We start from the raw sequence: 26,941 nt of genomic DNA on the forward strand, positions 1-26,941 counted from the left end.
TCCTATCTTGGCCTCTCAAATAGTGGGATTACAGGCATGCACCACCACACCTGGCCTACCTCTATTTATTTATTTGTTTGTTTGTTTTGTGGTACTGGGGATGGAACCCAGGGGCATTCTACCTCAGAGCTACACCCTAGTCCTATTTTTTTATTTACTTATTTTTGCGGTATTGGGGAAGAAACCCGGGGCATTCTACCTCCAAGCTACACTCCCAGCCCTATTTTTTTTAATTCTGTTTTCAAAACAGGGTCTCACTCAGTTGCAAAGGGCCTCCCTAATAGCTGAGGCTGTCTGTGAAGAACTGCAATCCTCCTGTCTCAACCTCCCAAATGCTGGGATTACAAATGTGCACCACCACACCCGGGTATATTTTATTTTGAAACTGAGGTCCTTTGCAACTCAGTAAGACCCTGTTTCCAAATAAAAAATAGGGCTGGGGGTTTAAAATGGCCCTGGGTTCCATTCCCCAGTACCGTAAAAACAAAAACAAAAACAATAAATAAATAAATAAATAAATAAATAAATAAATAAATTGCTAAAGGTTTCATTGTGTTGCCAAGGCTGAACTCCAACCTGGGATGATCCTCAGGTCTCAGCCTCTCAAATACTGGGATTACCGGTATGGGCTAGTATACATTACAAATATGAACTCTCAGCGGAGGCATGGTGGCACAGGCTCCTAATCCCAGTAATTTGGGAGGCTGAGATAGAATGATGGCAGGTTCACAGCAAGCTTCAGCTATTTAGTGAGGCACCCACAACTTACATCCTATTTCAAAATAAAAAATAAGGCTGGGGGTGTAGCTTGGAGGTAAAATGTCCCTATCCCCAGTCACTCACACACACACACACACACACACACACACACACACACACACACACACAGTGAACTCTTGGTGAATTACTGGTGAACCAATAATTCTATTACAAGTTAACTCATGCATCTTGTACATACTTATAATGGCCCAAAGAAAATACACCTTTTTTTTTTTTTTTGCGGTACTGGGGATGGAACCCAGGGGGCATTCGACCTCCAAGCTACACCCCCTGCCCTATTCTTTTTTTTTTTTTTTTTTTAAATTTTGAAACAGGGTCTCACTAAGTTGCAGAGGACCTCACTAAGTAGCTGAGGCTTTCCGCGAACTGTGATCCTCTGGTCTCAGCCTCCCAAATGCTGGGATTACAAGCGTGCACCACCACGCCCAGCTCGAAAGCATTTAATAATCCTTAACAAGAATGAAGTCAGGTCAGGATTTTTAATCAATACCGGTTTTTAATTATCTCTTTAAATCGGTGCTAAAGTCTTTCTAAAACTGTATTACCAGCCTGCGCGTAGGGAGAAGTAATGGGTGGGGTGGGAAGACCACAGGAGGCAGCAGGAAAAGAGGACGCGCAGGACTCGCTGCAGCACTAAGTTCTGGCTCCACTGCAGACAATTCTCCTTTCACCCCTTAGCTGAAACTGGGCTGGCTGTTGTGGCGAATCTGACGCAGCCATTATCGCTTTAGAAGTTCACCGTGATCTTACCAAACAAATGAGTGCAATAAAATGTTCTGCCCCAAACGTAGGCAGAAACAAGAAATGGAAACAGAAAACTGTAAAAGGCTGCAGTGGAACTGTGACGGGTCAACACCTCCCGCTAGGAAACCCCAAGATGGCCGGGCGAGGGACCCGAGGAGGTTGCTAGGGTCCAGCTGCCCTCGCCCTGCGCCTGCTCCGGGGAAATCAAGGGCTTTGGCATGCCCCCTTACGTCACTGTCTACGTAATCCCGCTCGCCCGAAAACGTGCCGCAGGATGCAGGCCCCGCCCATCGAGCGGCCGAGCGCCGGGCGCGAAGCATGCCGGGACTAGCTCTCGGATTTCCCAGCCGGCTCTGCGACGGGCGTGGTGCGTAAGGAGGTATCCGGCGGTGGCCGTTCTCCGTAAGATGGCGGACCGGCGGCGGCAGCGCGCTTCGCAGGACACAGAGGACGAAGAATCCGGTGCTTCGGGCTCCGACAGCGGTGGCTCCCCGGCGCGGGGCGGCGGGAGCTGCAGCGGGAGCGCAGGAGGCGGCGGGAGCGGCTCTCTGCCGTCCCAGCGCGGCGGCCGCGGCGGGGGCCTTCATCTGCGGCGGGTGGAGAGCGGGGGGGCCAAGAGCGCCGAGGAGTCGGAGTGTGTGAGTGAGCGAGCGCGGCGGGCGGGCGGCGGCAGGTGCAGGGCTGTGTTTTGTTGGGGAAGAGGAAAGTTATCCGGGAGCGAGCTTGCATCCATCTGGAGCCCCAAGGGAAGGAGGGTAGAGTCGTTGCAGGTGGAAAGCGGATGTTTACTCAGAAATTTATGAAGGGACTGGGCCTCTCTTGAATACAACTTGAAGATTTATCTTTCTCCCTATTCAACCATTTTGTGTTGAGTCTTCAGCCCTCCACCCACATTTCTTTCTTGGGCTCATCACTTCTGGAAATCATAGAGATAACCCATGTCTTCTGCTTCCCCTCAGGAGAGTGAAGATGGCATGGAAGGTGATGGTGAGCTCTATCTTTTATCTCATCACAGAGGGTTTTATTTTTTGTTGTTGTTGTTTTTACATAAACTCAGGGCATCTATTTCCAATAATGGACATCATCTTAGCGATTTCAGGAAGGATGCTTCAGAGTGACTTTTTGTAACATGATGATTAAGATAATAGGTTTGCTCAGCGGGGTGGTATACCCCTGCAATCCAAGTACTTTGGAGGATTGCAGGATGGAGGCCAACCTGAGCAACTTTTTATTTTATTCAAAATAAAACAACTGGGAAGCCGGGTGTGGTGGTGCGCAATTGTAATCCCTGCATTTGGGAGGCTGAGACAGGAGGATCTGGGTTAGCAGCCAGCCTTAGCTACTTAGGCCCTCTGGAACTTAGTGAGACCCTGTTTCAAAATAAAGAATAAGGAATAGGGCTGGGGATGTATTTCGGAGGTAGAATGTCTCTGGGTTCCATCTTCAGTACTGAAGAAAGAAAAAAACAACTGGGGCATAGCTTGGAGGTAGAATGTCCCTAGGTTCAATCCCCAATACCCTCCTCAAAAAAAAAGTATGGGTTTTGGCACTGTGGCCTTGGGCAGGTTACTCTTACCCAGTAGTTTCCCCCCCTATAATTGGGGAAGGTAATTTTATATATCTCATAGGCTGATGTAGGGATTAAATGAGTTTTAATCTGACCCAAAATAAAGTCAGGATTATAATCATATGGAGTTCTGTTGTTGCTTTTTTTAATTTTTCCTTCACATATTTCTATTTTCTTTCAGCTGTTCTCTCTGATTATGAAAGTGCAGAAGACTCTGAAGTAAGTGTGATAGATTTTTTTCCTATGGTATAAAATGCATTTTGTGGCCGGGCATGGTGGCGCACGCTTGTAATCCCCGCTCTTGGGAGGTGGAGAGAGGAGGATAGCACAGGTTTGAAGCCAGCCTCGCTGGCTTAAGAGACCCTGTTTCCAAATAAAATATATAAAAAATAGGTCTGGGAGTATAGCCCGGAGGTAGAAGGGTTTCCAGGAACCTCAGTACCACCAATACTAATAATAATAAAATAAAAGGCATTTTGTACATTTAAGAAACACGTACAAAGCCGGGTGTGGTGGCGCACGCTTGTAATCCCAGCATTCGGGAGGCTGAGACCTGGAGGATCACGGTTCGCGGACAGCCTCAGCTACTTAGTGAGGCCCTCTGCAACTCAGTGAGACCCGGTTTCAAAATAAAGAATAAAAAATAGGGCAGGGGATGTAGCTCGGAGGTCAAATGCCCCTGGGTTCCATCCCCAGACCCGCAAAAAAAATAAAGAAAGAAAGAAACAAACAAACAAACAAACAAACACGTACAAGAGCCGGGCGTGGTGGCGCATGCTTGTAATCCCCGTGCTTGGGAGGTGGAGACAGGAGGATCGTGCAGGTTTGAAGCCAGCCGCGCTGGTTTAAGAGACCCTGTTTCAAAAATATAAAATAGGTCTGGGAGTGTAGCCCGGAGGTAGAAGGCCCCTGGGTTCTATCCTAGTACCACGCACACACAAAAAAAGTTAGATCTGAAGTAGACATTAATGGTAAGGATGCCAGTCTCAGCTCTTACTTTGAAATATATGGGGAGGGAGTGGGAAAGGAGCTAAAAGGCTGCATAAAAATTATTTAAGGGAAGCTGGACGTGAAGGCACACAGTGGTAATCCCAGTACTTGGGAGGTAGAAGACAAGAGAATCGTGCAAGTTTGAAGCCAGCCTCAGCAACTTAGTGAGACCCTTTTTCCAAATAAAATATAAAATAGGTCTAGGAGTGTAGCCTAGAGGTAGAAAGCCCCTGGGTTTCATCCCTAGTACCACCAAAAAAAAAAAAAAAAAAATCAAGGGAGCTGGGCTTGGTCACTTTTAATCCTAGTACTTGGAAGGCTGAGACAGAAGGATTGCATGTTCATGGTCAGCCTCAGCTACTTAGGCCTTCAGGACCTGAGACCCTGTTTCAAAATGAAAGAAGAAAAAATAGGGCTGGGGGCCGGGTGTGATGGTGCACACTTGTAATCCCAGCATTTGGGAAGCTGAGACCGGAGGAACGTGGTTCAGCCTCACCTACTTAGGCCCTCAGCAACTTAGTGAGACCCTGTTTCAAAATAAAGAACAAAAAATAGGGCAGAGGGTGTAGCTCAGAGGTTGAATGCCCCTGGGTTCTATCCCCAGACCCATAAAAAAAAAATCGGGCTGGGAGTATAGCTTGGAGGTAGAATGCCCCTGGGTTTAATCCCTAGTACCACTAATAATAATAATAATAATAATAATAATAATAATAATTTCCCCAAGGGAAGTAGTTGCATTAGGGCAGAGCTAGTAAAAGTTGCAGGGTTCACTGAGGTGGTTGATGATGATGGGTAGGAGTTTTTCTCCTCCAGAAAAGAATTCTATTGACATCCCTTGGCCAAAGCAGCATGCTTGTAGGGCAGTACCTTGACTTAAACTAGCCTTTGACACTGGTTTGGAATCTTCTCAGCACTGTGCTAGCTTTCTGGTATGTCCTAGAAACAAAATTAGTTTTTCATTGGAGTAAAAGAGTTGCCTCGTTTGACTTTCTCATGCTAGAGATTGTGAAGTATAAAATAAAGTCCCATTATTGCTGGGCATGGTGGCCCTTACCTGTAAAACCAGCACTTGGGAATATGAAATAGGATTACAGATTCAGCAACTTAGACTCTCAAAAACCTAGTAATACCATGTTTCAAAATAGAAATTATAAAAGGGCGGGGGGGAGGGGATTCAGCTCAGAAAGGCCCTGGGTTCAATCTTCAGCACCACCAGAAAAAAAGAATGGGACGTGAAAAGGCACCATTGAGATTTTATTTCCACAGCTGACAGGGAAACTTTTTTTCAGGGTGAAGAAGGAGAATACAGTGAAGAGGAAAACTCCAAAGTGGAGCTGAAATCAGAAGCTAATGATGCTGCTAATTCTTCAGCAAAAGAAGACAAGGGGGAAGAAAAGCCTGACACCAAAGGCACTGTGACTGGAGAGAGGCAAAGTGGAGATGGACAGGTAGGTGCACAGCACCGCCCTTGATCTGGGTGTGGAGTAGGGGCTTTACAGTCCTGGAGGAGTAAGGAACCCTATATCTGTCCTCCAGGAGAGCACAGAGCCAGTAGAGAACAAAGTGGGTAAAAAGGGCCCTAAGCATTTAGATGATGATGAAGATCGGAAGAATCCTGCATACATTCCCCGGAAAGGGCTCTTCTTTGAGCATGATCTTCGAGGGCAAACTCAGGAGGAAGAAATCAGGTAAGAGCAACTTGGTGGTGCTGCTGCTACAGAATAACATGTACTAATGCTTACTATTGTCACACATTTTGCTGTATTATCTCACTTGCTATTGACAATATTTTGAAGTAAGAATTAAGATGATCTCACCTGTATAGATGAGCAAACTGAAATAGGGTATTTGGTAACTCTTGGTGAGGAAGCAGGGATCTAGAATGAAGGCGGTCAAGTCAGTTGCAGAATCCCATCTTCTCTTCTCCCTCTCGTGGTACTGGGGCTTGAACCTAGGGACATTATACCTCCAAGCTACTTCCCTATCCCTATTTTTATTTATTTATTTTTAATTTATTTTTTGGTGGTACTGGGGTTCCTGGAAGCCCTTCTACCTCCGGGCTATACTCTCAAACCTATTTTTACATTTTTATTTGGAAACAGGGTCTCTTAAGCCAGCGTGCGCGGCTGGCTTCTAACCTGCGTGATCCTCCTATCTCTGCCTCCCAAGCGCAGGGATTACAAGCGTGCGCCACCATGCCCAGCCGCCCTATTTTTATTTTGAAACAAGTCTCACTAGGCTAATGAAAGGCTCACTGCTTGCTGAGGCTGTCCTCGAACCTGCGATCCTCTTGTCTCAGCCTCCCAAGTGCTCTGATACAGACATGCACCAGCATATCTGGCTAGAGCGCATCTCTTAACACACTTCTGTCTTCCTTAATATGAGGCCTCTGAGCTGTGGCATACTTGAAGAGGCTGCCTTTAAGGAGAGAGAGATGTTTCAAAGTACTGAGTGGCTGAAGACACTTTTCTTGATTTTGTTCAGGCCCAAGGGACGTCAGCGAAAGCTTTGGAAGGATGAGGGTCGCTGGGAGCATGACAAGTTTCGTGAAGACGAGCAGGCCCCAAAGTCCCGACAAGAGCTCATTGCTCTTTATGGCTATGACATCCGTTCGGCACACAATCCTGATGACATCAAACCCCGAAGAATTCGGAAACCCCGGTGAGAAAATTTTGGAGCCTAGATTGTTTTGTTTGTTTGTGTTCCCCCAGGTCCGGGAATGGAACCCAGGGGCATTCATCCTCTGAGCTACAGCCCTGCCTTTTTTTTTTTTTTTTTTTTTTTTTTGGTACTGGGTATGAAACTCAGGGGTATTCTACCTCTGATCTCCACTCCCAGCCCTATTTTTTATTCTTTATTTTGTAACAGGGTCTCACTGAGCTGCAAAGGGCCTCACTAAGTAGCTGAGGCTGTCCGTGAACCATGATCCTTCTGTTTCAGCCTCCCAAATGCTGGGATTACATGTGTGCATCACCACGCCTGGCTGGGTGTTTTTTTGTGGATGGAACCCAGTGGCATTCTGCTTCCAAGCTATACCCCCAGCCCAATTTTTTTTGGGGGGGGCCTGGGGATGCAACCCAGGGGCATTCGACCTCCAAGCTACACCCCCTGCCCTAATTTTTATTCTTTTATTTTGAAACCGAGTTTCAGAGGACCTAAGTAACTGAGGCTTTCCGCGAACCGCGATCTTCCAGTCTCAGCCTCCTGAATGCTGGGATTATAAGCATGTGCCACCATGCCCGGCTCCCAGCCCAATTTTTTATTCTTTTTTTTTTTGGGTGGTACTGGGGTTCCTAGAAACCCTGCTACCTCCAGACTATACTCCCAGATCTATTTTATATTTTTATTTGGAAATAGGGTCTCTTAAGCCAACAAGGCTGGCTTCGAACCTGTGCGATCCTCCTGTCTCCGCCTCCCAAGCACTGGGATTACAAGCGTGCGCCACCACGCCTGGCTATTTATTTTGAAACAGGGTCTCAATGAATTGCAAAGGGTCTCACTAAGTACCTGAGGCTGGCCCCGAACTGCCATCCTCCTATCTCAGCCTCCCAAATGCTGGGATTACAAGCGTGTGCCACCACACCCAGCTTAGATTGTTGATATTTTTAGAAAGAACTCTAGCCATTAAGTGAATGGGCAAGGGATTCAGAATGCCCTCCTGACTCAGTTTATATCTATAGTGGTTCCTTTTGTTTTCTTCTCAGCAGTTTCTCTTTTTCTTTTAGATTTGGGAGTCCTCCGCAAAGAGATCCAAATTGGATTGGTGAGCGACCAAACAAGTCCCATCGCCACCAGGGTCTTGGGGGCACCCTGCCACCAAGGACATTTATTAACAGGAATGCAGCAGGTACTGGCCGCATGTCTTCACCCAGGAATTATTCTCGATCTGGGGGCTTCAAGGAAGGCCGTACTGGTTTTAGGCCTGTGGAGGCTGGTGGGCAGCATGGTGGCCGGTCTTACGAGACTGTTAAGCATGAAACTAGTTACCGATCACGGCGCCTGGAGCAGGCCTCTGTGAGGGATCCATCTCCAGAAGCAGATGCTCCAGTGCTTGGCAGTCCTGAGAAGGGAGAGTCAGCCTCAGAGACACCAGCTGTTGCTACTGACACTGCACCACCAGCCCCTGACAGGCCGATTGAGAAGAAATCCTATTCCCGGGCAAGAAGAACCCGAACCAAAGTTGGAGATGCAGTCAAAACTGCAGAGGAGATGCCCCCTCCACCTGAAGGGCTGACCTCGACACCCACAGTCCCAGAAGCTACCCCTCCTCCACCTACTAAGACTGGGAGCTGGGAGGCTCCAATAGAGTCTACTACGGGTGGACTTGAACAAGATGTAGCTCAACTAAATATCACAGAGCAGAACTGGAGCCCAGGACAGCCTTCATTCCTACAACCACGGGAACTTCGAGGTGGGTATTACACATTGTTGGGTAGCTTTTTTCCCTTTGCATCATTGAGTTTATGGGCCCAGGACTTCTCTCTCAGGAATATGGTATCTGATAAATATTTACCTCTTTATTGACTGAAATAAAATTCTTGGGGTTTATAGGTCCATTTTTTCAGGCTTTAGAGCAGTTGTCTTTTACCAAGGCTATCTTAGTCTCTTTTTTTTGGTAGACTGGGGATTGAACTCAGTACTCACATGCTAGGCACATGCTCTACCTCTGAACTGCCTACCCAGCCCTCTCCCGTGTTTGTTTGTTTGTTTGTTTGTTTGTTTGTTTGTTTATTGAGGGTCTGGGGGTAGAACTCAGGAGCATTTGACCTCCAAGCTATACCCTCTGCCCTATTTTTTGTTTGTTGGTTTGGTTTGGGGGGGGCGGGTCTGGGGATGGAACCCAGGGACACTCGACCTCCGAGCTATACCCCATGCCCTATTCTTTTACTCTTTATTTTGAAACAGGATCTCACTAAGTTGCAGAGTGCCTCACTAAGTAGCTGTTCACGAACTGTGATCCTCCAGTCTCAGCCTCCTGAATGCTGAGATTACAAGTGTGGGCCACCATGCCCGGCTTCTCTCCTTTTTTTGAGACAGGGTCTCACTAAGTTGCCCAGGATGGCCTAGATTGTGTGTGTGTGTGTGTGTGTGTGTGTGTGTGTGTGTGTGTGTGTGTGTGTTACTGGGGATAGAACCCTGGGGTATTCTACCTCCGAGTGACACCTTAAGCCCATGAGTTGCAAAGGACCTCACTAATAGTTGAGGCTCTCCGTGAACCACAATCCTCCTGTTTCAGCCTCCCTAAGGAATTAATCTTCTAATTAATTAAAATTTAAGAGGCGGGCATGGTGGTGCACACTTTTAATCCCAGCATTTGGGAGGCTGAGACAGGAGGATCATGGTTCTCAGACAGCCTCAGTTACTCAGTGAGGCACTTTGTACTCAGTGAGACCCTGTTTCCAAATAAAAAATTAAAAAAGGGCTGGGATGTAGCTCAGTGGCAAAGCGCTTGCCTAGCAAGTGCACTGCCCTGGGTTTGATCCCCAGTCCAAAAAGACCCCCCTTAAAAAAATAGGGCTGGGATTGTAGTTTGGAGCTAGAATTCCCCTGGGTTCTATCCTACTATAGGGGGAAAGAATTTTTTTAAATGCCCACGTGTGGCTTTTGATTTCATACTGGATGGCATAGTTCTGGAAAATAGGACCTACCCATGTTGACACTTGTCCATTCTGGTTTGTCTTTGCCCAGCCAGATAGATTTGAGTTTTTTGTTTGTTTGTTTGTTTGTTTGTTTGTTTGTTTGTTTTTGGTCGTACTGAAGATGGAACCCTTCTCTTCTAGCTCCAGGCTACGCTCCCAGATCTATTTTGTATTTTTTTTTTTTTTTAATTTGGAAACAGGGTCTCTTAAGCCAGCGAGGCTGGCTTTGAACCTGCGTGATCCTCCTGTCTCCACCTCCCAAGTGTGGGGATTACAAGTGTGTGCCACCACGCCCGGCTCTTAGTTTCTAAAATCTAGTTCACGTTTAAAAGATTAGAAGGCAAAAAATAAAATAAATAAATAGGAATTGGAGTGTAACTCCGGTATTTTTTGTTCCGAGTTCAATCCCCAGTACCACGTACAAAAGAAAAAAAAAAAAATTGGAGCTGGATGTGGTGGCTTGTGCTTGTAATCCCAGTATTTAGGAGGCTGAGACAGGAGGACCACAGGTTTGAGGCCAGCCTCAGCTACTTAGGCCCTCCACAAGTTAGTGAGACCTTGTTTCAAAATAAAGAATAAACAATAGGGCTGGGGGTATAGCTCAAAGGTAGAATGCTCCTGGGTTCAATTCCTAGTACTGAAAAAAAAAAAAAGATTGGAAGTCCTTGTTTGGACTGGGCATTTCAGTGTCTTGTGATATAGGTGATTTTTTTTTTTTTTTTTTTTCCCCATACTGGAGATGGAACCCAGGGCCATTCTACCTCTGAGCTACACTCCCAGTCCTATTTTTCATTCTTTATTTTGAAACAGGGTCTCACTAGTTGCAGAGGGTCTCGCTAAGTAACTGAGGCTGGCTTTGAACCTGCGTGATCCTCCTGTCTCAGCCTCCCAAGTACTGGGATTACAAGCGTGCGCCACCACGCCCGGCTTTCTTTCTTTTTTTTTTTTTTTTTTTTTTTAATTGGGAATTGAACACAGGACACTGCCATTGAGCTATGTCTAGCCTGTTTTTTTGTTTTTATTTTGAGACAAATTCTTGCTACATTGCCCTAGCCTCCTAAATTGTATGGATTGTAGAACTGTACCACCACAGGAAGTATGGTATAGGTGAGGGTTTTTTTTTGTTTTGTTTTTGCATTACTGGGGGGATTGAAACAAGGGGCATTTTACCTCCTATCTACACTCCCAGCCCCATTTTTTATTCTTTATTTTGGAACAGGGTTTCAGTAATTTGCAAGGGGCCTCACTAAGTAGCTGAGGCTGTACACAAACCTGTGGTCCTCCTGTCTCAGCCTCCCAAGTACTAGGATTACAAACTTGTGCTACCACACTCGGTTTAGGTGAGGTTTATTTATTTATTTAGTACTAGGGATTCAACTCAGAGGCATTTGACTCTGAGCTTCACACAAAACCTTTTTAAAAGAGGGTCACAGGCCAGGCATGGTGATGCACGCTTAAAATCCCAGCAATCGGGAGGCTGTGACTGGAGGATTGTGGTTCGCGGACAGCCTCAGCTACTTAGTAGGGCCCTTTGCAACTCAGTGAGACCCAGTTTCAAAATAAAGAATAAACAAAAATAGGGCTGGAGGTTTTAGCTCAGAGGTAGAATGTCCCTGAGTTCTGTCCCCAGTACCACAAAAAAAAAAAGTAAAGGAAAAACAATAACAAGGTCTCACCTGTCGAGCGTGGTGGTACTTAGTGAGGCCCTTTACAACTCATTGAGACCCTGACTCAAAATAAAGAATTAAAAATAGGGATAGAGGTATAGCTCGGAGGCAGAATGACCCTGGGTTTCATCCCCAGTACTGCAAAAAAAAATGGGGGGGGGGGTTTGAGGGTATAGCTCCGAGGTAGAATTCCCCTGGGTTGAAGCCCTAGTACTGCTAAATAAATAAATAGGGTCTGGGTATGTTGCTGTGGCTGGCCTTGAGCCAGTGATCCTCCTGTCCTAGTCTCCCAAGTATAGGGATTACAGATGTACATCACCATGCCTAAATCCAAGGTCACTTTATATGTTCAAGGACTTTATTACTGTATTAAGATGATGTGCATGCCTATAATCCCAGTACTAGGGAGGTTGAGACAGGAGGATCACAAGTTCGAGTACTGCTATAGCAATGTAGGAAGACCCTGTTTCCAAACAAACAAAAAAAAAATCTAGGCCTGATGGTGCATGTTTGTAATCCCAGTACTTGGGGTGCTGAAACAGGAGCATTCCAGGCCATCCTTGCTCACTTAGCAAGGTCCTGTTTCAAAGTAAAACGTAAAATAGGGCTGGAGTGTATCTCAAAATTAGAACCTCCCTGAGTTGAATCCCTAGCGCCATAAATAAAGCTGGGCATGGTGGTACAAGTTTATAATCCCAGTACTTTGGAGCCTGAGGCAGGAGGATTGCAGGTTCACGGCCAGCGTCAACAACTTAGGCCCTCTACAACTCAGTGAGACCCTGTTTAAAAATAAAAGAATAAAATAGGGCTGTAGCTGTAGCTTGGAGGGAGAAGGCCCCTGGGTTCCCTTCCCAGTACCACAAAATAAGTACATAAATGAGAGAGAAAGAAAAAGGAAATAAAGTAAAAGCTGGGGATATTGTTCAGAGTAGAATTAGAACACATTTTCAAATGCTAGTGCTGACAATGAGCACCTTAAAAGGAATTTTGTGGCTGGACGTGGTGGCACACACTTGTAATCCCAGCATTTGGGAGGCTGAAACAGGAGGAGCGCAGTTTAAGGACAGACAACCTCAGCTTACTCCTTAGTGAGATCCTTTGCAACTCAGTGAGACCCTGTTTCAAAATAGAAATAGGGCTGGGGGTGTAGCTCAGAGGTAAAATGTTTCTGGGTTCCATCCCCAATACCGCAAAAAAAATTTTTTAATTAATTAATTAAATAAAGAATAAAAAATAGGGCTGAGGGTGTAGCTAGGAGGTAGAATGCCCCTGGCTCCATCCCCAGCACCACAAAAAAAAAAAAAGAAGAAGAAGAAGAAAAGAAAAGACAAAAAGAGGGAATTTTGCCAGTTTAAAAGAAGAACGCAAAGTTGGGTGCCAAATATATATATATATATTTGCTCTGCATCAGTGATTTTTTTTTGGTGTGTTGCAGGTATGCCCAACCACATACACATGGGAGCTGGACCTCCACCTCAGTTTAACCGGATGGAAGAAATGGTACAAAAAGGGAAGAGGGGCAGATGGGGAAGGGGGTACATATTATAGTTTGTCACTATTTAAATCAAGGTCGTGATGCCAGTTTTTTCATTGATTATCCATGTTTCTTTTAATGAGGTCTCAGAAATGTAGAATAGAAGGTTAAGGTTCAAATAGTGGTTGTTTTTATTGATTCTTTATGTTGCAAATACTTAATAAATACCTGCTACGTACCATGTTTTGTAGCATCTAAAGAAAATTAGACAGCTAGGTGTGGTAGCACACGCTTGAGACTGGAGGATTGCGGTTCGCGGACAGCCTCAGCTACTTGGTGAGGCCCTTAGCAACTCAGTGAGACCCTGTTTCAAAATAAAGCATAAAAAATTGGGCAGGGGGTGTAACTCGGAGATCAAAAGCCTCTGGGTTCCATCCTCAGACCTGCTCCCCCCCCTCCCCCCCCAAAAAAGGAGGGTAGAACTTTATATTAGAATCAGCCTTCTGGAAGACTTCTTATTCAAGTTTCTTTTTATTTCAGGGAGTCCAGGGCGGTCGAGCCAAACGCTATTCATCCCAGCGGCAGAGACCTGTGCCGGAGCCCCCAGCTCCTCCTGTGCATATTAGTATCATGGAAGGACATTACTACGATCCATGTGAGGTTTTTTCCTTTCTCTCTCTTTTTTTCTTTATGTGTATGTGTGTGTGATTATTGGGACATTTTACCTCTGAGCTACATTCCCGGCCCTATTTTTTACTTTGAAACAGGATCTCACTAAGTTGCAGAGGGCATGATTAAGTTGTATTGGGGTACTTTTTGAGGTGAAAGAAATTAAGAGACCAGCTTCTACATCCTAATTTCCCTTCTGACTTCTCACAATGGTTATTAAAGGTTGACTAGTTGCTATTCTTTTCACATGAAAAATTAAAGGCATGTTTGTGTGTTTACTGGGGATTGAACCCGGGGCATTCTACCTCCCAGGTACACCCCCTAGCCCTATTTTTTATTATTGATTGATTGACTGATTGATTGATGGTACTGGTGTTCCTGGAAACCCTTCTACTTCCGGGCTACACTCCCAGACCTATTTTATATTTTTATTTGGAAACAGTCTCTTAAGCCAGAGAGGCTGGCTTCGAACCTGCGCGATCCTCCTGTCTCCACTTCCCAAGTGTGGGGATTACAAGTGTGCGCCACCACGACCGTCTCTTATTATTTATTTTGAAACAGGGTCTCATTAAGTTGTGAAGTGCCTAAGTAGTTAAGGCTGTCTGCGAACTGAAATCCTCCTATCTCAGCCTCTCAAGTACTGGGATTACAAGCATGTGCCACTATGCCTGGCTAACAGCACATTTTAAAGGGTTTAGGGAATAAGACTTCCATGTGATATGAAGACTGAGGGTATATGAGTCCCATTGTGATATCTTACAGTGCAGTTCCAAGGACCAATCTATACCCATGGTGACAGCCCTGCCCCACTGCCTCCACAGGGCATGATTGTGCAGCCTGAAATGCACCTTCCCCATCCAGGTAAGCTTTGCATTACTGTCTGTATGTTTCTAGTATATGAGAATATGTTTTGGGCACTCCTTAAACCCCACCCTCTTTAGCTTTGTGCTACTAGCCTATGAGGCTGGCTGCCTTGGCTACTTGGGTCCATTCTGAGAATTTCCATCCTGAGCTTCTTTGTGTTAAGCAGTCCAACCGTACAATCCCATGAAAATAGTGGTATCATCTTTCTCAGTTTTTGTTTTCCTCTCTTTTCCAGGTTTACATCCCCACCAGACACCAGCACCTCTGCCCAATCCAGGCCTCTACCCTCCACCAGTGTCCATGTCTCCAGGCCAGCCACCACCCCAGCAGCTGCTTGCCCCTACTTACTTTTCTGCTCCAGGAGTCATGAACTTCGGCAATCCCAGCTACCCATATGCCCCAGGAGCACTGCCTCCCCCACCACCTCCTCATCTGTATCCTAACACACAGGTGAGATGGCTCATGAGAAGATTTTTGTAGGTACACAACCTATAAATGAGTCAGGAATGCTGTGCATGGTGGTGCACCTTGTAATACAGCATTCAGGAGGCTGAGATGGGAGGATTGCGCTTTGCAGACAGCCTCAGCTACTTAGTGAGACCCTTTGCAACTTAGACCCTTTTTCAAAATAAAGAATAAAAAACAGGGCAGGGAGTGTAGCTCAGAGGTGGAATACCCCTTTGTTCCATCCCTAGACCCACAAAATAAATAAGTAAGTAAATAAATGAGTCAGGAATATGCCATAGGAAAGGGGAGAGTATTAGAGGAATTTGAAGAATATTTTAATGCCACTGATTTGCATGTTGCACTAGGGTGCCTCTTGGTGGTCAGGTGCTGGAAATAACAGTTTATGTAATGCTCATCATCTCTTTTATTTATTTTTTCTTTTCTTTCTGTTGGTTCTGAGGATTAAACCCAGGGGGATTCTACCTTTGAGCTACACCCTCATCCCTATTTTTTATTTTGAAAGAGACTCTCACTAAGTTGCCAAAGGCTGAGACTGGTTATGAATCTGGAATCCTCCTGTCTCAGTCTCCCAAGTACTGGGATTACAAGCATGTGCCACCACGCTTGGCTTTTCTTTTCCTTTAATGGTGTTTCATTGAGTGTTTTGCGGTATGTTATATGTAGTCATATTTGCTATTTATTTAACTACATAAAGGAGCTATAAGCCAGCATGGTGAAGCATGCTTGTAATCCTAGTACTTGGGAGGCTGAGACAGTAGGATCATAGGTTTGCAGCCAGTCTCAACAATTTAGTGAGACCCTGTTTTAAAATGAAAAATAAGCCGGGCGTGGTGGCGCACGCTTGTAATCCCAGCATTTGGGAGACTGAGACAGGAGAATCGTGGTTCACAGACAGCCTCAACGACTTAGGCCCTCTGCAACTCAGTGAGACCCTGTTTCAAAATAAAGAATTAAAAATAGGGTAGGGGTTCCATCCCCAGACCCGCCAAAAAAAAAAAATTATAAAAATATTAAATGAAAAATAAAATAGGGGTGAGAGCCAGGTGAAGTGGCACACGGTTGTAATCCCATCATTTGGGAGGCTGAGATAGGATCCCAGTTTGCAGACAGCCTCAGCTATTTAGGCCCTTTGCAACTCAGTGAGACCCTGTTTCCAAATAAAGGCTAAAAAATAGGTCTGGGAACCGGGTTTGGTGGCGCACGCTGGTAATCCCTGTGCTTGGGAGGCGGAGACAGGAGGATCACACAGGTTCAAAGCCAGCCTTGCTGGCTTAAGAGACTCTGTTTCCAAATAGTATAAAATATTATAAAATAGGTCTGGGAGTGTAGCCTGGAGGTAGAAGGGTTTCCAGGAACCTCAGTACCACCAAAAAAAAAAAAAAATAGGCCTGGGGGTATAACTTGGAGGTAGAATGTCCCTGAGTTCCATCCTCAGTACTGCATAAGAGGAGAAAAAATAGGGGTGGGGATATAACTCAAAGGTAAAATGTCCCTGGTTCAATCCTTAGTACTGCAAAAGAAAAAAAGGAGCCAAGTGTGGTAGAGTATGCCTATAATCCCATTTACTTTTGGAGTCTGAGGCAGGAGGATTGCATGTTTGAGACCAGTCTGAGTAACTTAGACCCTGATTCAGAATGGATATAGCTCAGTGGTAGAGCACCCTTGGAATTGATCCTCAACACAACCACCAAAACCAAGAAAGCTATATTGTATTCCTGGACAGCTTATTCTACCGTGTCCTGCTTAACTCCCAGCAAGGTGACACCATCTGGTATTTGCTGGTATTTGGACTGTAACCATTGAACTCAGCCTTTGGCATTTGTCAAATAATGGTAGGAATTGGAGAAAGCTGGGCAGTACTCCAGAGAATAGGAACTGGGGCATAATAATGACAGATTAAGGCCTGGCTTGGTGGCCCAGGCCTGTAAACCCAGTACTTGGGAGGCTGGGAGAGGAGGATCACAGGTTCAAAGCTATCCTCAGCAACCTAGCTAATACCTTGTTTCCAAATGAGAAATTTAAAAAAATCAGCTGGAGCCGGGCGTGGTGGCGCACGCTTGTAATCCCCGCGCTTGGGAGGCAGAGATAGGAGGATTGCGCAGGTTCGAAGCCAGCTGCACGTGCTGGCTTAGGAGACCCTGTTTCCAAAAAAAATGTAAAAAATAGGTCTGGGAGTGTAGCCCGGAGGAACCCCAGTACCACAAAAAAAAAAAAAAAAAAAAATCAGCTGGGGTTTGTAGCCTCTGGGTTTAATTCCCAGTACTTCTTCTAAGAATAATAACAACAACAACAACAAGAATGACAGATTAAGAAAGAAATCAATAATCACTTTACTTTAAAGGAGCAGCCTAAAATATTTTAAAAATTAGCTGGGCATGGTGGTCCACACTTGTAATCCCAGCATTTGGGAGGCTGAGACAGGAGGATCACAGTTCATGGATAGCCTCAACTACTTAGGCCCTTTGCAATTCATTGAGGCTCTATTTCAAAAAATAAGCCAGGTGTGGTGGCGCACATTTGTAATCCCAGCATTCGGGAGGCGGAAACTGGATGATCAGGGTTCATTAACATCCTCAGCTAGTTTGTGAAGCCTTTTGCAACTCAGTGAGACCCTGTTTCAAAAATAAAAAGGACTAGCCGGGCATGGTGGCATAAACTTCTATTCCCAGCATTAGGGAGGCCGAGACAGGAGGATCGCAGTTTGCAGACAGCCTCAGCTACTTAGTGAGACCCTGTTTCAAATTAAAGAATACTAGCCGGGCGTGGTGGCGCACGCTTGTAATCCCTGCGCTTGGGAGGCAGAGACAGGAGGATCGCGCAGGTTTGAAGCTAGCCGCACGCGCTGGTTTAGGAGACCCTGTTTCCAAAATGAAAATGTAAAAATAGGTCTGGGAGTGTAGCCCGGAGGTAGAAGGGCTTCCAGGAACCCCAGTACCACCAAAAAAAAAAAAAAAAAAAAAATTAAAGAATACAAAACAGGGCAGGGGTTGTAGCTCAGAGGTCAAATGCCCCTGGGTTCCAGACCCAGCAAAATAAAAATAAATAAATAAAAAGGACTAAAAAATAGGGCTGGGACTGTAGCTTGGAGGTAGAGTGCACTTGGGTTCCATCCCCAGACCCGCAGAAAAAAAAAAAAAGAATAAAAAATCGGGCTGGGGGTGTAGCTCGGTACTGCCAAAAAAAAAAAAAAAAAAATTGTAGAAATTCTCTAATATTTTTATTTAACTTTTTCTTCTGGCTTGTGGGATCCCAGGCCCCATCACAGGTATATGGAGGCGTGACCTACTATAACCCTGCCCAGCAGCAGGTGCAGCCAAAGCCCTCCCCACCCCGGAGGACTCCCCAGCCAGTCACCATCAAGCCCCCTCCACCTGAGGTATGAGCTTCTTTCCATGAGTAAAGCACATGTTTACATCAGTGGGCTTTTCTTTATTTTAGAGAATTTCTGTTTTTCAGGGCATGTTTTTATGGAAAAACATTCTTTTGTATATGACCTCATAACAAATTCCATGTTTATTGTTTCAGGTTGTAAGCAGGGGTTCCAGTTAATATGAACTTCTGAATATTTTAACTTTAAATAGCATATGAAAGTAAGTACTCAACTTATGACTCCTTTATTAAAACTGAAGTTTATGCTTACTTGCTTTGCAAACAAAATTGCTTAATTAATGCTTTAGGTTATAATCATGGGATATCTAGGAAGACTTAAAGGACTCCTAGAATTTTCGAGGTTTATTGTTACATTGGACAGGGTTGAACTACAACCCTTTTTGGGGGGGGTGGTACTGGGGGTGGAACCCAGAGGCTTTCTACCTCTGGGCTATACCCCCAGACCTATTTTTTATATTTTTATTTGGAAACAGGGTCTCACTAAGTAGCTGATGCTGGCTTCAAACTTGTGCGATCCTCTTGTCTCAGCCTCCCAAGCGCAGGGACTATAGGTATACACCACCACGCCTGGTGCTACAACCCATTTTTAATAGCTTTATTTGCGAAGCTGCAAAAAATTATACAGGAGCACAGTCTAAACTTGATTAAAAAAAAGAAAATTAAACTTAAAGTGAGCTGGGTCTGGTGGCTCACACTTGTAATCCCAGCATTTGGGAGGCTGAGACAGGAGGATCATGGGTCCAGGACAGCCTCAGCTACTTAGTGAGACCCTGCCCAAAAAAAAGAAAAAGAAATTTAAAGTGATAGAGTAGAAAGAGCCAATTTGAAAATCATAAAGGAGAAAGGCTATGAGGTTTTTGTTGCTCTTGTTTTGTTTTTGCAGTACTGGGCATGGAACCCAGGGGCATTCTACCTCAGAGCTACACCCCTAGCCCTACATTTTTATTCTTTATTTTGAAACAGGGTCTCACTGAGTTGCAAAGCACCTTACTAAGTAGCTCAGGCTGTCTGGGAACCAAGATTCTCCTGTCTCAGCTTCCTGAATGCTGGGATTACAAGCCTGTACCACCATACCCAGCTTCTTTGCTTTTGTTTTTTGTTTTGTTTTATGGGTCTGAGGGTGGAACCCAGGGGCATTCAACCTCCGAGCTACACCCCCTTCCCTATTTTTTATTCTTTATTTTGAAACAGGTTCTAAGTTGTGGAGGGCCTCACTAAGTAGTTGAGGCTTTTTGGTTTTTGGGTTTTGGGTTTTGGTGGTTTTTTTTTTTTTTTTTTTGGTGGTACTGGGGGTGGAACCCAGAGGCTTTCTACCTTCGGGCTATACTTCCAGACCTATTTTATATTTTATTTGGAAACAGGGTCTCATTAAGTTGCTGAGAGCCTCACTAAGTAGCTGGGGCTGGCTTCAAACCTGTGCGATCCTCCTGTCTCAGCCTCCTAAGCGCGGGGATTACAAGCGTGCGCCACCACGCCCGGCTTGTTTTGTTTTTTAAGGGCTAAGCAGCAGGTACCTGTAATCCCAGTACTTAGGAGACTGAGACAGGAAGATTACAGGTTCAAGGATAGCCTCAGCATCTTTGTGAGGCTCTCAGCAACCTACTGAATACCTGTTTCATAATAAATAGTAAGCCGGGCGAGGTGGTATACGCTTGTAATCTCAGCATTTGGGAGGTTGAGACCAGAGGTTTGTGTTTTGCGGATAGCCTCAGCTACTTATTGAGGCCCTCCATAACTTAGTGAGACCCTGTTTCAAAAAATAAAAAATAAGCCGGGCGTGGTGGTGCATGCTTGTAATTCTCGGGCTTGGGAGGTGGAGACGGGAAGATTGCGCAGATTCGAAGCCAGCTGTGCTGGTTTGGAGCCCTGTTTCCAAATAAAAATATAAAAAAATAGGTGTGGGAGTGTAGCCTGGAGGTAGAAGGGCTTCCAGGAACTCTAATACCACCAAAAAAAAATAAATAAATAAAAAATAAAAATAAAGAATAAAAATAGGGCAGGGGCTGTAGCTTGGAGGTCAAATGCCCCTGGGTTACATCCTCAGACCAGCAAAAAAGAAAAAAAAATAGTAAAAAAAAAGGTTGAGGGTTGATTAGCTCAGAGGTAGAATGTCCCTGGGTTCAATCCCTAGTGCCAAAAAAAAACCCACACTTAAGCCAGGCATGGTAGCACACACTTATAATCCCAGTATTTGGGAGGCTAAGTCAGGAATGTTGTAGGTTTGGCCCTCTACAATTTAGTGAGACCCTGTTTCAAAAATAGGAGCCATGTGTGGTGGTGCATGCTTGTAATCTCAGCATTCTGGAGGCTGAGACTGGAGGATTGCAATTTGTGGACAGCCTTAGCTACTTAGCAAGGTCCTTTGTAACTAAATGAGATCCTTTTCAAAAATAAAAAGACTAAGCTAGACGTGGTGGCGCACGCTTGTAATCCCAGCATTCTGGAGGCTGAGACTGGAGTATTGCGGTTCGCAGACAGCCTCAGCTGTTTAGTGAGGCCCTCTGCAACTCAGTGAGACTCTGTTTCAAAATAAAGAATAAAAAATTAGGCAGGGGGTGTAGCTTAGAGGTAAAATGGCTCTGGGTTCCATCCCCAGACCCACAAAAAAAAAAAAAAAAAGAAAAGACTAGCTGGGCGTGGTGGCACATGCTTATAATCCCAGTGCTTGGGAGGCTGAGACAGGAGAATCGCACCGTTTCAAAGCTAGCCTCAGCTACTGAGCAAGGCTCTCAGCAACTTAGACCCTGTTTCCAAATAAAATATAAAATTGGTCTGGGAGTGTAGCTCAGAGGTAGAAAGCCCCTTGGTTCCACCCCCAGTACCACAAGAATGAATGAATGAATGAATCAATGAATGAATGAATGAATAGACTAAAAAATAGGGCTGGTATCCAGGCGTCTTGGCTCACGCTTGTAATCCTAGCATTTGGTAGGCTGAGACAGGAGGATCGCGGTTTGTGGACAACTTTAGCTACTTAGTGAGGCCCTTTACAACTCAGTGAGACAGTTTAAAATAAAGAATAAAAAATAGGGCTAGGGGCGTATCTCAGAGGTAAAATGCCCATGCCCCTGGGTTCTATCCCCAGTACGGGAAAAAAAAAAAAAATAGGACTGGGGTTATAGCTCAGAGGTACAATGCCCCTGGGTTTCATTCCCAGTACCCCCCCAAAAAAATAAATTAAAAAATAGGGCTGGGGGTGTTTCTTGAGGTACAGTGCCCCTGGGTTCCATCCCCAGTACCACAAAATTAAAAGGCTAGGAGTGTAGCTCAGAAGTAGAATGCCCTGGCTTAAATTCCAGTACTATACCACAAAAAAAAATCACTTAAGGGCTGGGTTGTCGCTTAGTGGTGGAGCACCTACTTAGCATGCACAAGGCTTTTGCTTCTATCCTCAACACCAAGGGGAAAGGGATGGAATGTGTGTGTGTGTGTGTGTATATATATACACAGATATGTACATATATATTATATGTATACACATACATACACACATATCTCATTATTTAGAAATGTGGCTATTTGGCCGGGCGTGGTGGCGCACGCTTGTAATCCCCGCGCTTGGGAGGCAGAGACAGGAGGATCGCGCAGGTTCGAAGCCAGCCGCGCGCGCTGGTTTAGGAGACCCTGTTTCCAAATAAAAATGTAAAAATAGGTCTGGGAGTGTAGCCCGGAGGTAGAAGGGCTTCCAGGAACCCCAGTACCACCAAAAAAAAAAAAAAAAAGAAATGTGGCTATTTGAAAACAGCTTATAAGTGTCCAGAGATCCACTAACACTTTGATGGTTCTTCCCTTTTCCCAACCATTGTCAGAACAGCAGAGTTGAGATCTCAGGAGAGAAGAGAACTACAACTGGCTATCCACCACCCAAAGACTTCAAAGGTTTAGGGTGGCCTATAAGCGAGCAGCTGAAGCAGGAGGAGGCTTCTTCCTCTGAGGACAGGCTCTGCTGGAAAGAGGAGAAGCAGGTGACCTCCTCCCACCTCCACTCTTCACCTGAGCTGGCTGTGCTCAGGAGAGCAGAGGCCCAGACAGCCCAGGCTTCTGAGTAGAGATCCAGAAGCCATGTCCTGCTCTTCATTTTCTCCTGGGAAATTCCAGTATCTTCTCCCAGAAAAGTTTCTGCCCGTTTGTTTTATTTTCTAAAATGTTCATTTTAAAAACCCATCTTTCTGTTCTTAAATTAATAATCATAGTTTTTTTGTTTGGTTTGTTTGGTTTGGTCTCTCTCTACCTTCAAATGAAACGAATTCATTCTGGTTTCCTGGCCCCTCGGGGTTCCCTCTTGAACTCTTCCCTGCATCCCAGATAATTGAGAATGTATCAACCAAGTGTAAAAAGAGCTGGCCTTTCACTTTTGGCTGGCCTTTGTTATTCTCTTGTATACTTGAATTCTCCTAACTCTTCTAACCCTGTGGAAACAAAGCTGTCTGCACAGTGTCCCTTTGTCGAGCAAAGCTCAGAATGGGTAGTAGGAGCCCTTCTAAGTCTGAGCTTCCATCTATACCTGAACTCTGGTGGGCTGCAATACCTTACTGAAGGTAGACTCTACTGTGGGGAGAAGTAGCAAAACAGATCGATGCTTTTGTGAGGAGGGAGAGTAAAGGGAGAGAGCCTCTGCACCTTAGGGGAATGTATTCAGTCTTCAGGGCTCAGTCTTTGAGGTTGGTGGGATTAGAGGGCCCTGCTGCTTTTCTTTCCATCCCTATTGCACCCTTATCCCAATTGCTGTGGACCAATGCATCTCTCTGGAGGCAAGTACTATCCAGCAAGAAGTTTACCTTGTCCTTTGCAGTTGTTCTCCATGACTTTCCTGCTCGAAGTATTTTAGATATTACTGCTTTATTTCCCCCTGAATCCTCCTATTCTTGCAAACAGAAGATACTGCATCTGGGCTTAAGGCCTGAGGAAGCCAGTCACTTTCTGGGCAAGGGCTCTCCCTCCTGTCCTTCCTATCCATGGCACTGAACCATTGCCCTGCTGCCTCAGTGGAAGAGCTTCCTGTTACTGCAGCACTTGTGTCTGCCAAGGGGAACTTGGCCATTGTCCCTAGACCTGAGGGAGAAGATGGTGGCTGTCTCTCCCCTAGACATGTCTGTTCTCCTTGTCTCTAGCAGTTGGCCTGACCACTCTGAGTCAAGGTGTTGGGTGGGGAGAGAAGACAGACACTTAAATTGTAACCCCCAAGGAGGAAAGAAAAAAGAGGTGCTTCGAGGCGTAGTTGGTGGTGGTGCCTTTCATAGGCTTCCCTTTGCCTTAAACCTAAAGATGTCTCTTCAAGCCTGTGGGCAGCATGGCCAGATTCCCAGACCTTAAGACACTGTGACAGTTGTGTCTATTCGTCCACTGTGTTTAATTGCAAGAATCTCTCCATGTGTGGTGTTGTTTGTTCTTGTTACTGTTTTAAAGGGTGCACATTTGTGATCTGCATCATGACTTGGAGATAATAAAATTTAAACTATAAACTTGTCTTCCTTGTCTGCTTTGCCTGAGTCTTCATTTGGGAGGGGAAAAGAGGACTCCCTAATTTCCTCCCATAGTCAACATTCACAACTCTAGCCACCCCAGACTTGTGAAATGGAAGCCCAGGGAGATGAGGACCCCCACGTGGACCTAAGTGTGTCAGCACTCCCCATCAGTTCATTTAAAAGTACATTGTGTAGACACCAAAATATCAATCATGCTATCTCTTAAATTTTGAAATTGTCATGGACAGAAAAACTAGTGACATGCTGCTTACCAACATGCTTGCCCACATTACACCCAGTACCCTTTATGTTCTTTGTTTCTTCAGTTAGTGTACCATCAAATGTTAATACAACTGTACCAGATCCTTGATGAAAAGGAGGCATACGTAGCTATCTTGAAAAGTAAAGATACTGACCGGGCATTGTGGTGCACACCTGTAATCCCGGTACTTGGAGGTTGAGACAGGAATCTTATAGGTTTGAGGACAGCCTCAGCAAGTACTGAGACTCTCCGCAACCTAGGGAGATCCTGTTTCAAAATAAAAATAAAAGCCGGGTGTAGTGGTGCACGCTTGTAATTCCAGAGTTTGGGAGGCTTAGGAGGATCGCACAGGTTTGAAGCCAGCCTCAGCTACTTAGACCCTGTTTCCAAATAAAGTATATATTTAAAAAAATAGGTCTGGGAGTGCAGCCCAGAGGTAGAAAAGCCCCTGGGTTCCACCCCCATTACCCAAAAAAAAAAAAAAAAAGACTGGGGGTGTAGCTCAGTGGTAGAATATCCTTGGGTTCAGTCCCTAGTACCACACACAAAACACAAAGACGCTGGTACTAAAATATAGCCACATTTGGGAGGCTGAGATGGGAGGATCACAGGTTCACGGGCAGCCTCAGCTACTTAGGCCCTTTGCAACTCAGACTCTTTCAAAATAAAAAATACAGCTGGGTGTGGTGGCGCATGCTAGTAATCCCAGCATTTGGGAGACCAAGACCGGAGAATCACAGTTCATGGACAGCCTAAGCTACTTAGTGAGGCCCTCCACAACTCAGTGAGACCCTCTTTCAAAATAAAAAACAAGCCAGGCTTGGTGGCGCATGCTTGTAATCCCCGCGCTTGGGAGGCGGAGACGGGAGGATCGCGCTGGTTCGAAGCCAGTCCCGCTGGCTTAAGAGACCCAGTTTCCAAAAATAAAAAAGTATAAAATAGGTCTGAGAGTGTAGTCCAGAGGTAGAAGGGCTTCCAGGGACCCCAGTACCACCAAAAAATAAAAATTGGGCAGGGGGTGTATCTTGGAGGTCAAATGTCTCTGGGTTCCATCCCCAGACCCACACATACAAAAAATAATAAGGCTGGGGCTGTAGCTCAGAGGTAGAATGCCCCTGGGTTCCATCCCCAGTACTACTATATATGTATATATTATGGCCCACAGTGTAAGGGAGAGACACCTATGGGTCTTAGTATAGTTAAGGGGAAGGATAACTGAAAGGCCACCAACTGTGGCTCATGTTACCCTTTACCTGGGCCCTGGTTCATGCAGGATAATGCCCAGCTTTGAATTGCCTGTTGCCTCCAGGTCCTGTGTGGGATGGAAGTTTGCAGCTAAGGCTATCCTTGGGACGGGAGAGCAATTGAATTTAATGTAGAGCTAGCAATCCTTGTTCTTGGGTTCCACCAAGCCTTACGCTGGGGGCATGGACGTGGTGTATTTTAAAATGACAGGGTTGGGCATAGTGGTGCAAGCTTGTAATCCCAATACTTGGCAGGCTGAAACAGGATCATAGGTTCAAAGCCAACCTCAGCAGCTTAGATTCTGTTTCAAAATAAAAGTGAAGTATGTCTGGGGGCATAACTCAGACGTAGAATGCCCCTGGGTTCAATCCCAAGTACCAACTGCAAAAACAAAATGATAGATGGAAGTTATCCCACACCTCTTGGCACTGCTGCTACAGCCAGATAACTGACTTTCCTGACCCCATCCCTAATTCATCTTTAAGTCATCTCATTTTGCATCCCTTCTCCCGGACAGGGTAATAATAAAATTTAGACTTTAAGCTTGTCTATAGGCCAGGTCTCCTGGGGTCATACAAAGAATGCCAACCAGGCTTGGGGGTGGGTTACTGGCAGCAGGAATGAGAGTGTTAAGATGCTTCCCCCTCACCCCTGCCTCCTGCTTCCCCAGTCCTGCAGTTAGATCCCATTGCTCTCTCTGTTGCCCTGGTAACCAGCTCAGCAAGAAGAAACTCAAGCTCAGCAAAGCCCCCAGGTTCTCTCTGCCCTCCCAGCCTGCCTCTTGGTGGGCAGAGTGAAGGGGAGTATAAGGGGCAGACAGATCAGCCTAGGGCAATCCTGCCTGTTTTTTTTTTTTTTTTTTTTTTTTTTGTGTGTGTGTGTGTGTGTTGGCGTGGGGGGTGCTGGAGATTGAACCCAGGGGCATTCTACCTCCAAGCCACATCCCCATCCCTTTTTATTATTTGGAAACAGGGTCTGAGTTGCTGAAAGCCTCACTAAGTTGCTGAGGCTGGCTTCAAACCTACGTTTCACCTGTGTCAAGCCTCCCAATTACTGGGATTACAGACACACGCCACCACACCTGGCTGCCCAATCCCTTTCTAAAAGCCCAGGGGCTCAACTTTCAGTTAAAGGTTTTTGGCCCCATCTCTTCACAGTGGTAATTCATACCACCCTACCTTTCTCTTTATCTCCACGATAGATCGCAGATGCCCTGCCAACCCTTCTTCTCTGGGTCAGTACACAGGCTTGCTACCTTATGAGTGACTCAGAAACAGCAAGGACTTGCAGTCCCAAAGCCATCTCCCAGCATCTGCAGCCCACTTGGGTTGGGTTGTACAACTCTAAGGCAATGATTTTCAGCTTTGGCTATTTGGATCACCTGGGGAGCTTTTCAAATATAGGCCTTGATCCTGCCTTGGGAATCTCATTTAATTTATCTGGGGTGTGGGCTGGGCATCGATATTTATGAAAAGCTTCCCTGTGATTCCAACGTGGAGTTGGGGTAAAACTGCTACTGTCCTAGGAGAGCCACTACCTGATGCTCTGAATTCAAGGTCTTGAACTCAATGACTCACTCGCTGCCTGATATCCTTGGATAGTGGGGAGTGGGGGGCACTGGAGTCTGTTCTCCAGCTTTTAGTTCCCAGAAGTCTCTTAGGCTCTTTTTACTTCCAGCCCCCACACCCTCCACACTCCCCAATTCTTCGCCCTTCCT

General features: G+C 45.5%; 1 protein-coding gene across 1 annotated transcript; it reads left to right on the plus strand.

Moving 5' to 3' along the window:
• Positions 1–1,913: 1,913 nt before the first annotated feature.
• Positions 1,914–18,411, plus strand: CASC3 (CASC3 exon junction complex subunit; the record flags this gene model as incomplete). The annotated part of the gene is made up of 13 exons (XM_080712230.1): positions 1,914–2,162; positions 2,484–2,511; positions 3,273–3,310; positions 5,371–5,529; positions 5,618–5,769; positions 6,566–6,742; positions 7,807–8,492; positions 12,823–12,887; positions 13,402–13,516; positions 14,293–14,391; positions 14,630–14,844; positions 18,116–18,238; positions 18,388–18,411. The coding sequence occupies exons 1-13, from the start codon at positions 1,932–1,934 to the stop codon at positions 18,409–18,411; spliced, it is 2,112 nt and encodes a 703-aa protein (XP_080568356.1). The 5' UTR covers positions 1,914–1,931.
• Between the last annotated feature and the right edge of the window lie 8,530 nt (positions 18,412–26,941).

This window comes from Muscardinus avellanarius (genome assembly GCF_963383645.1).
Source record: "Muscardinus avellanarius genome assembly, chromosome: 16".
In the NCBI taxonomy this organism is placed as follows: Eukaryota; Metazoa; Chordata; class Mammalia; order Rodentia; family Gliridae; genus Muscardinus; species Muscardinus avellanarius.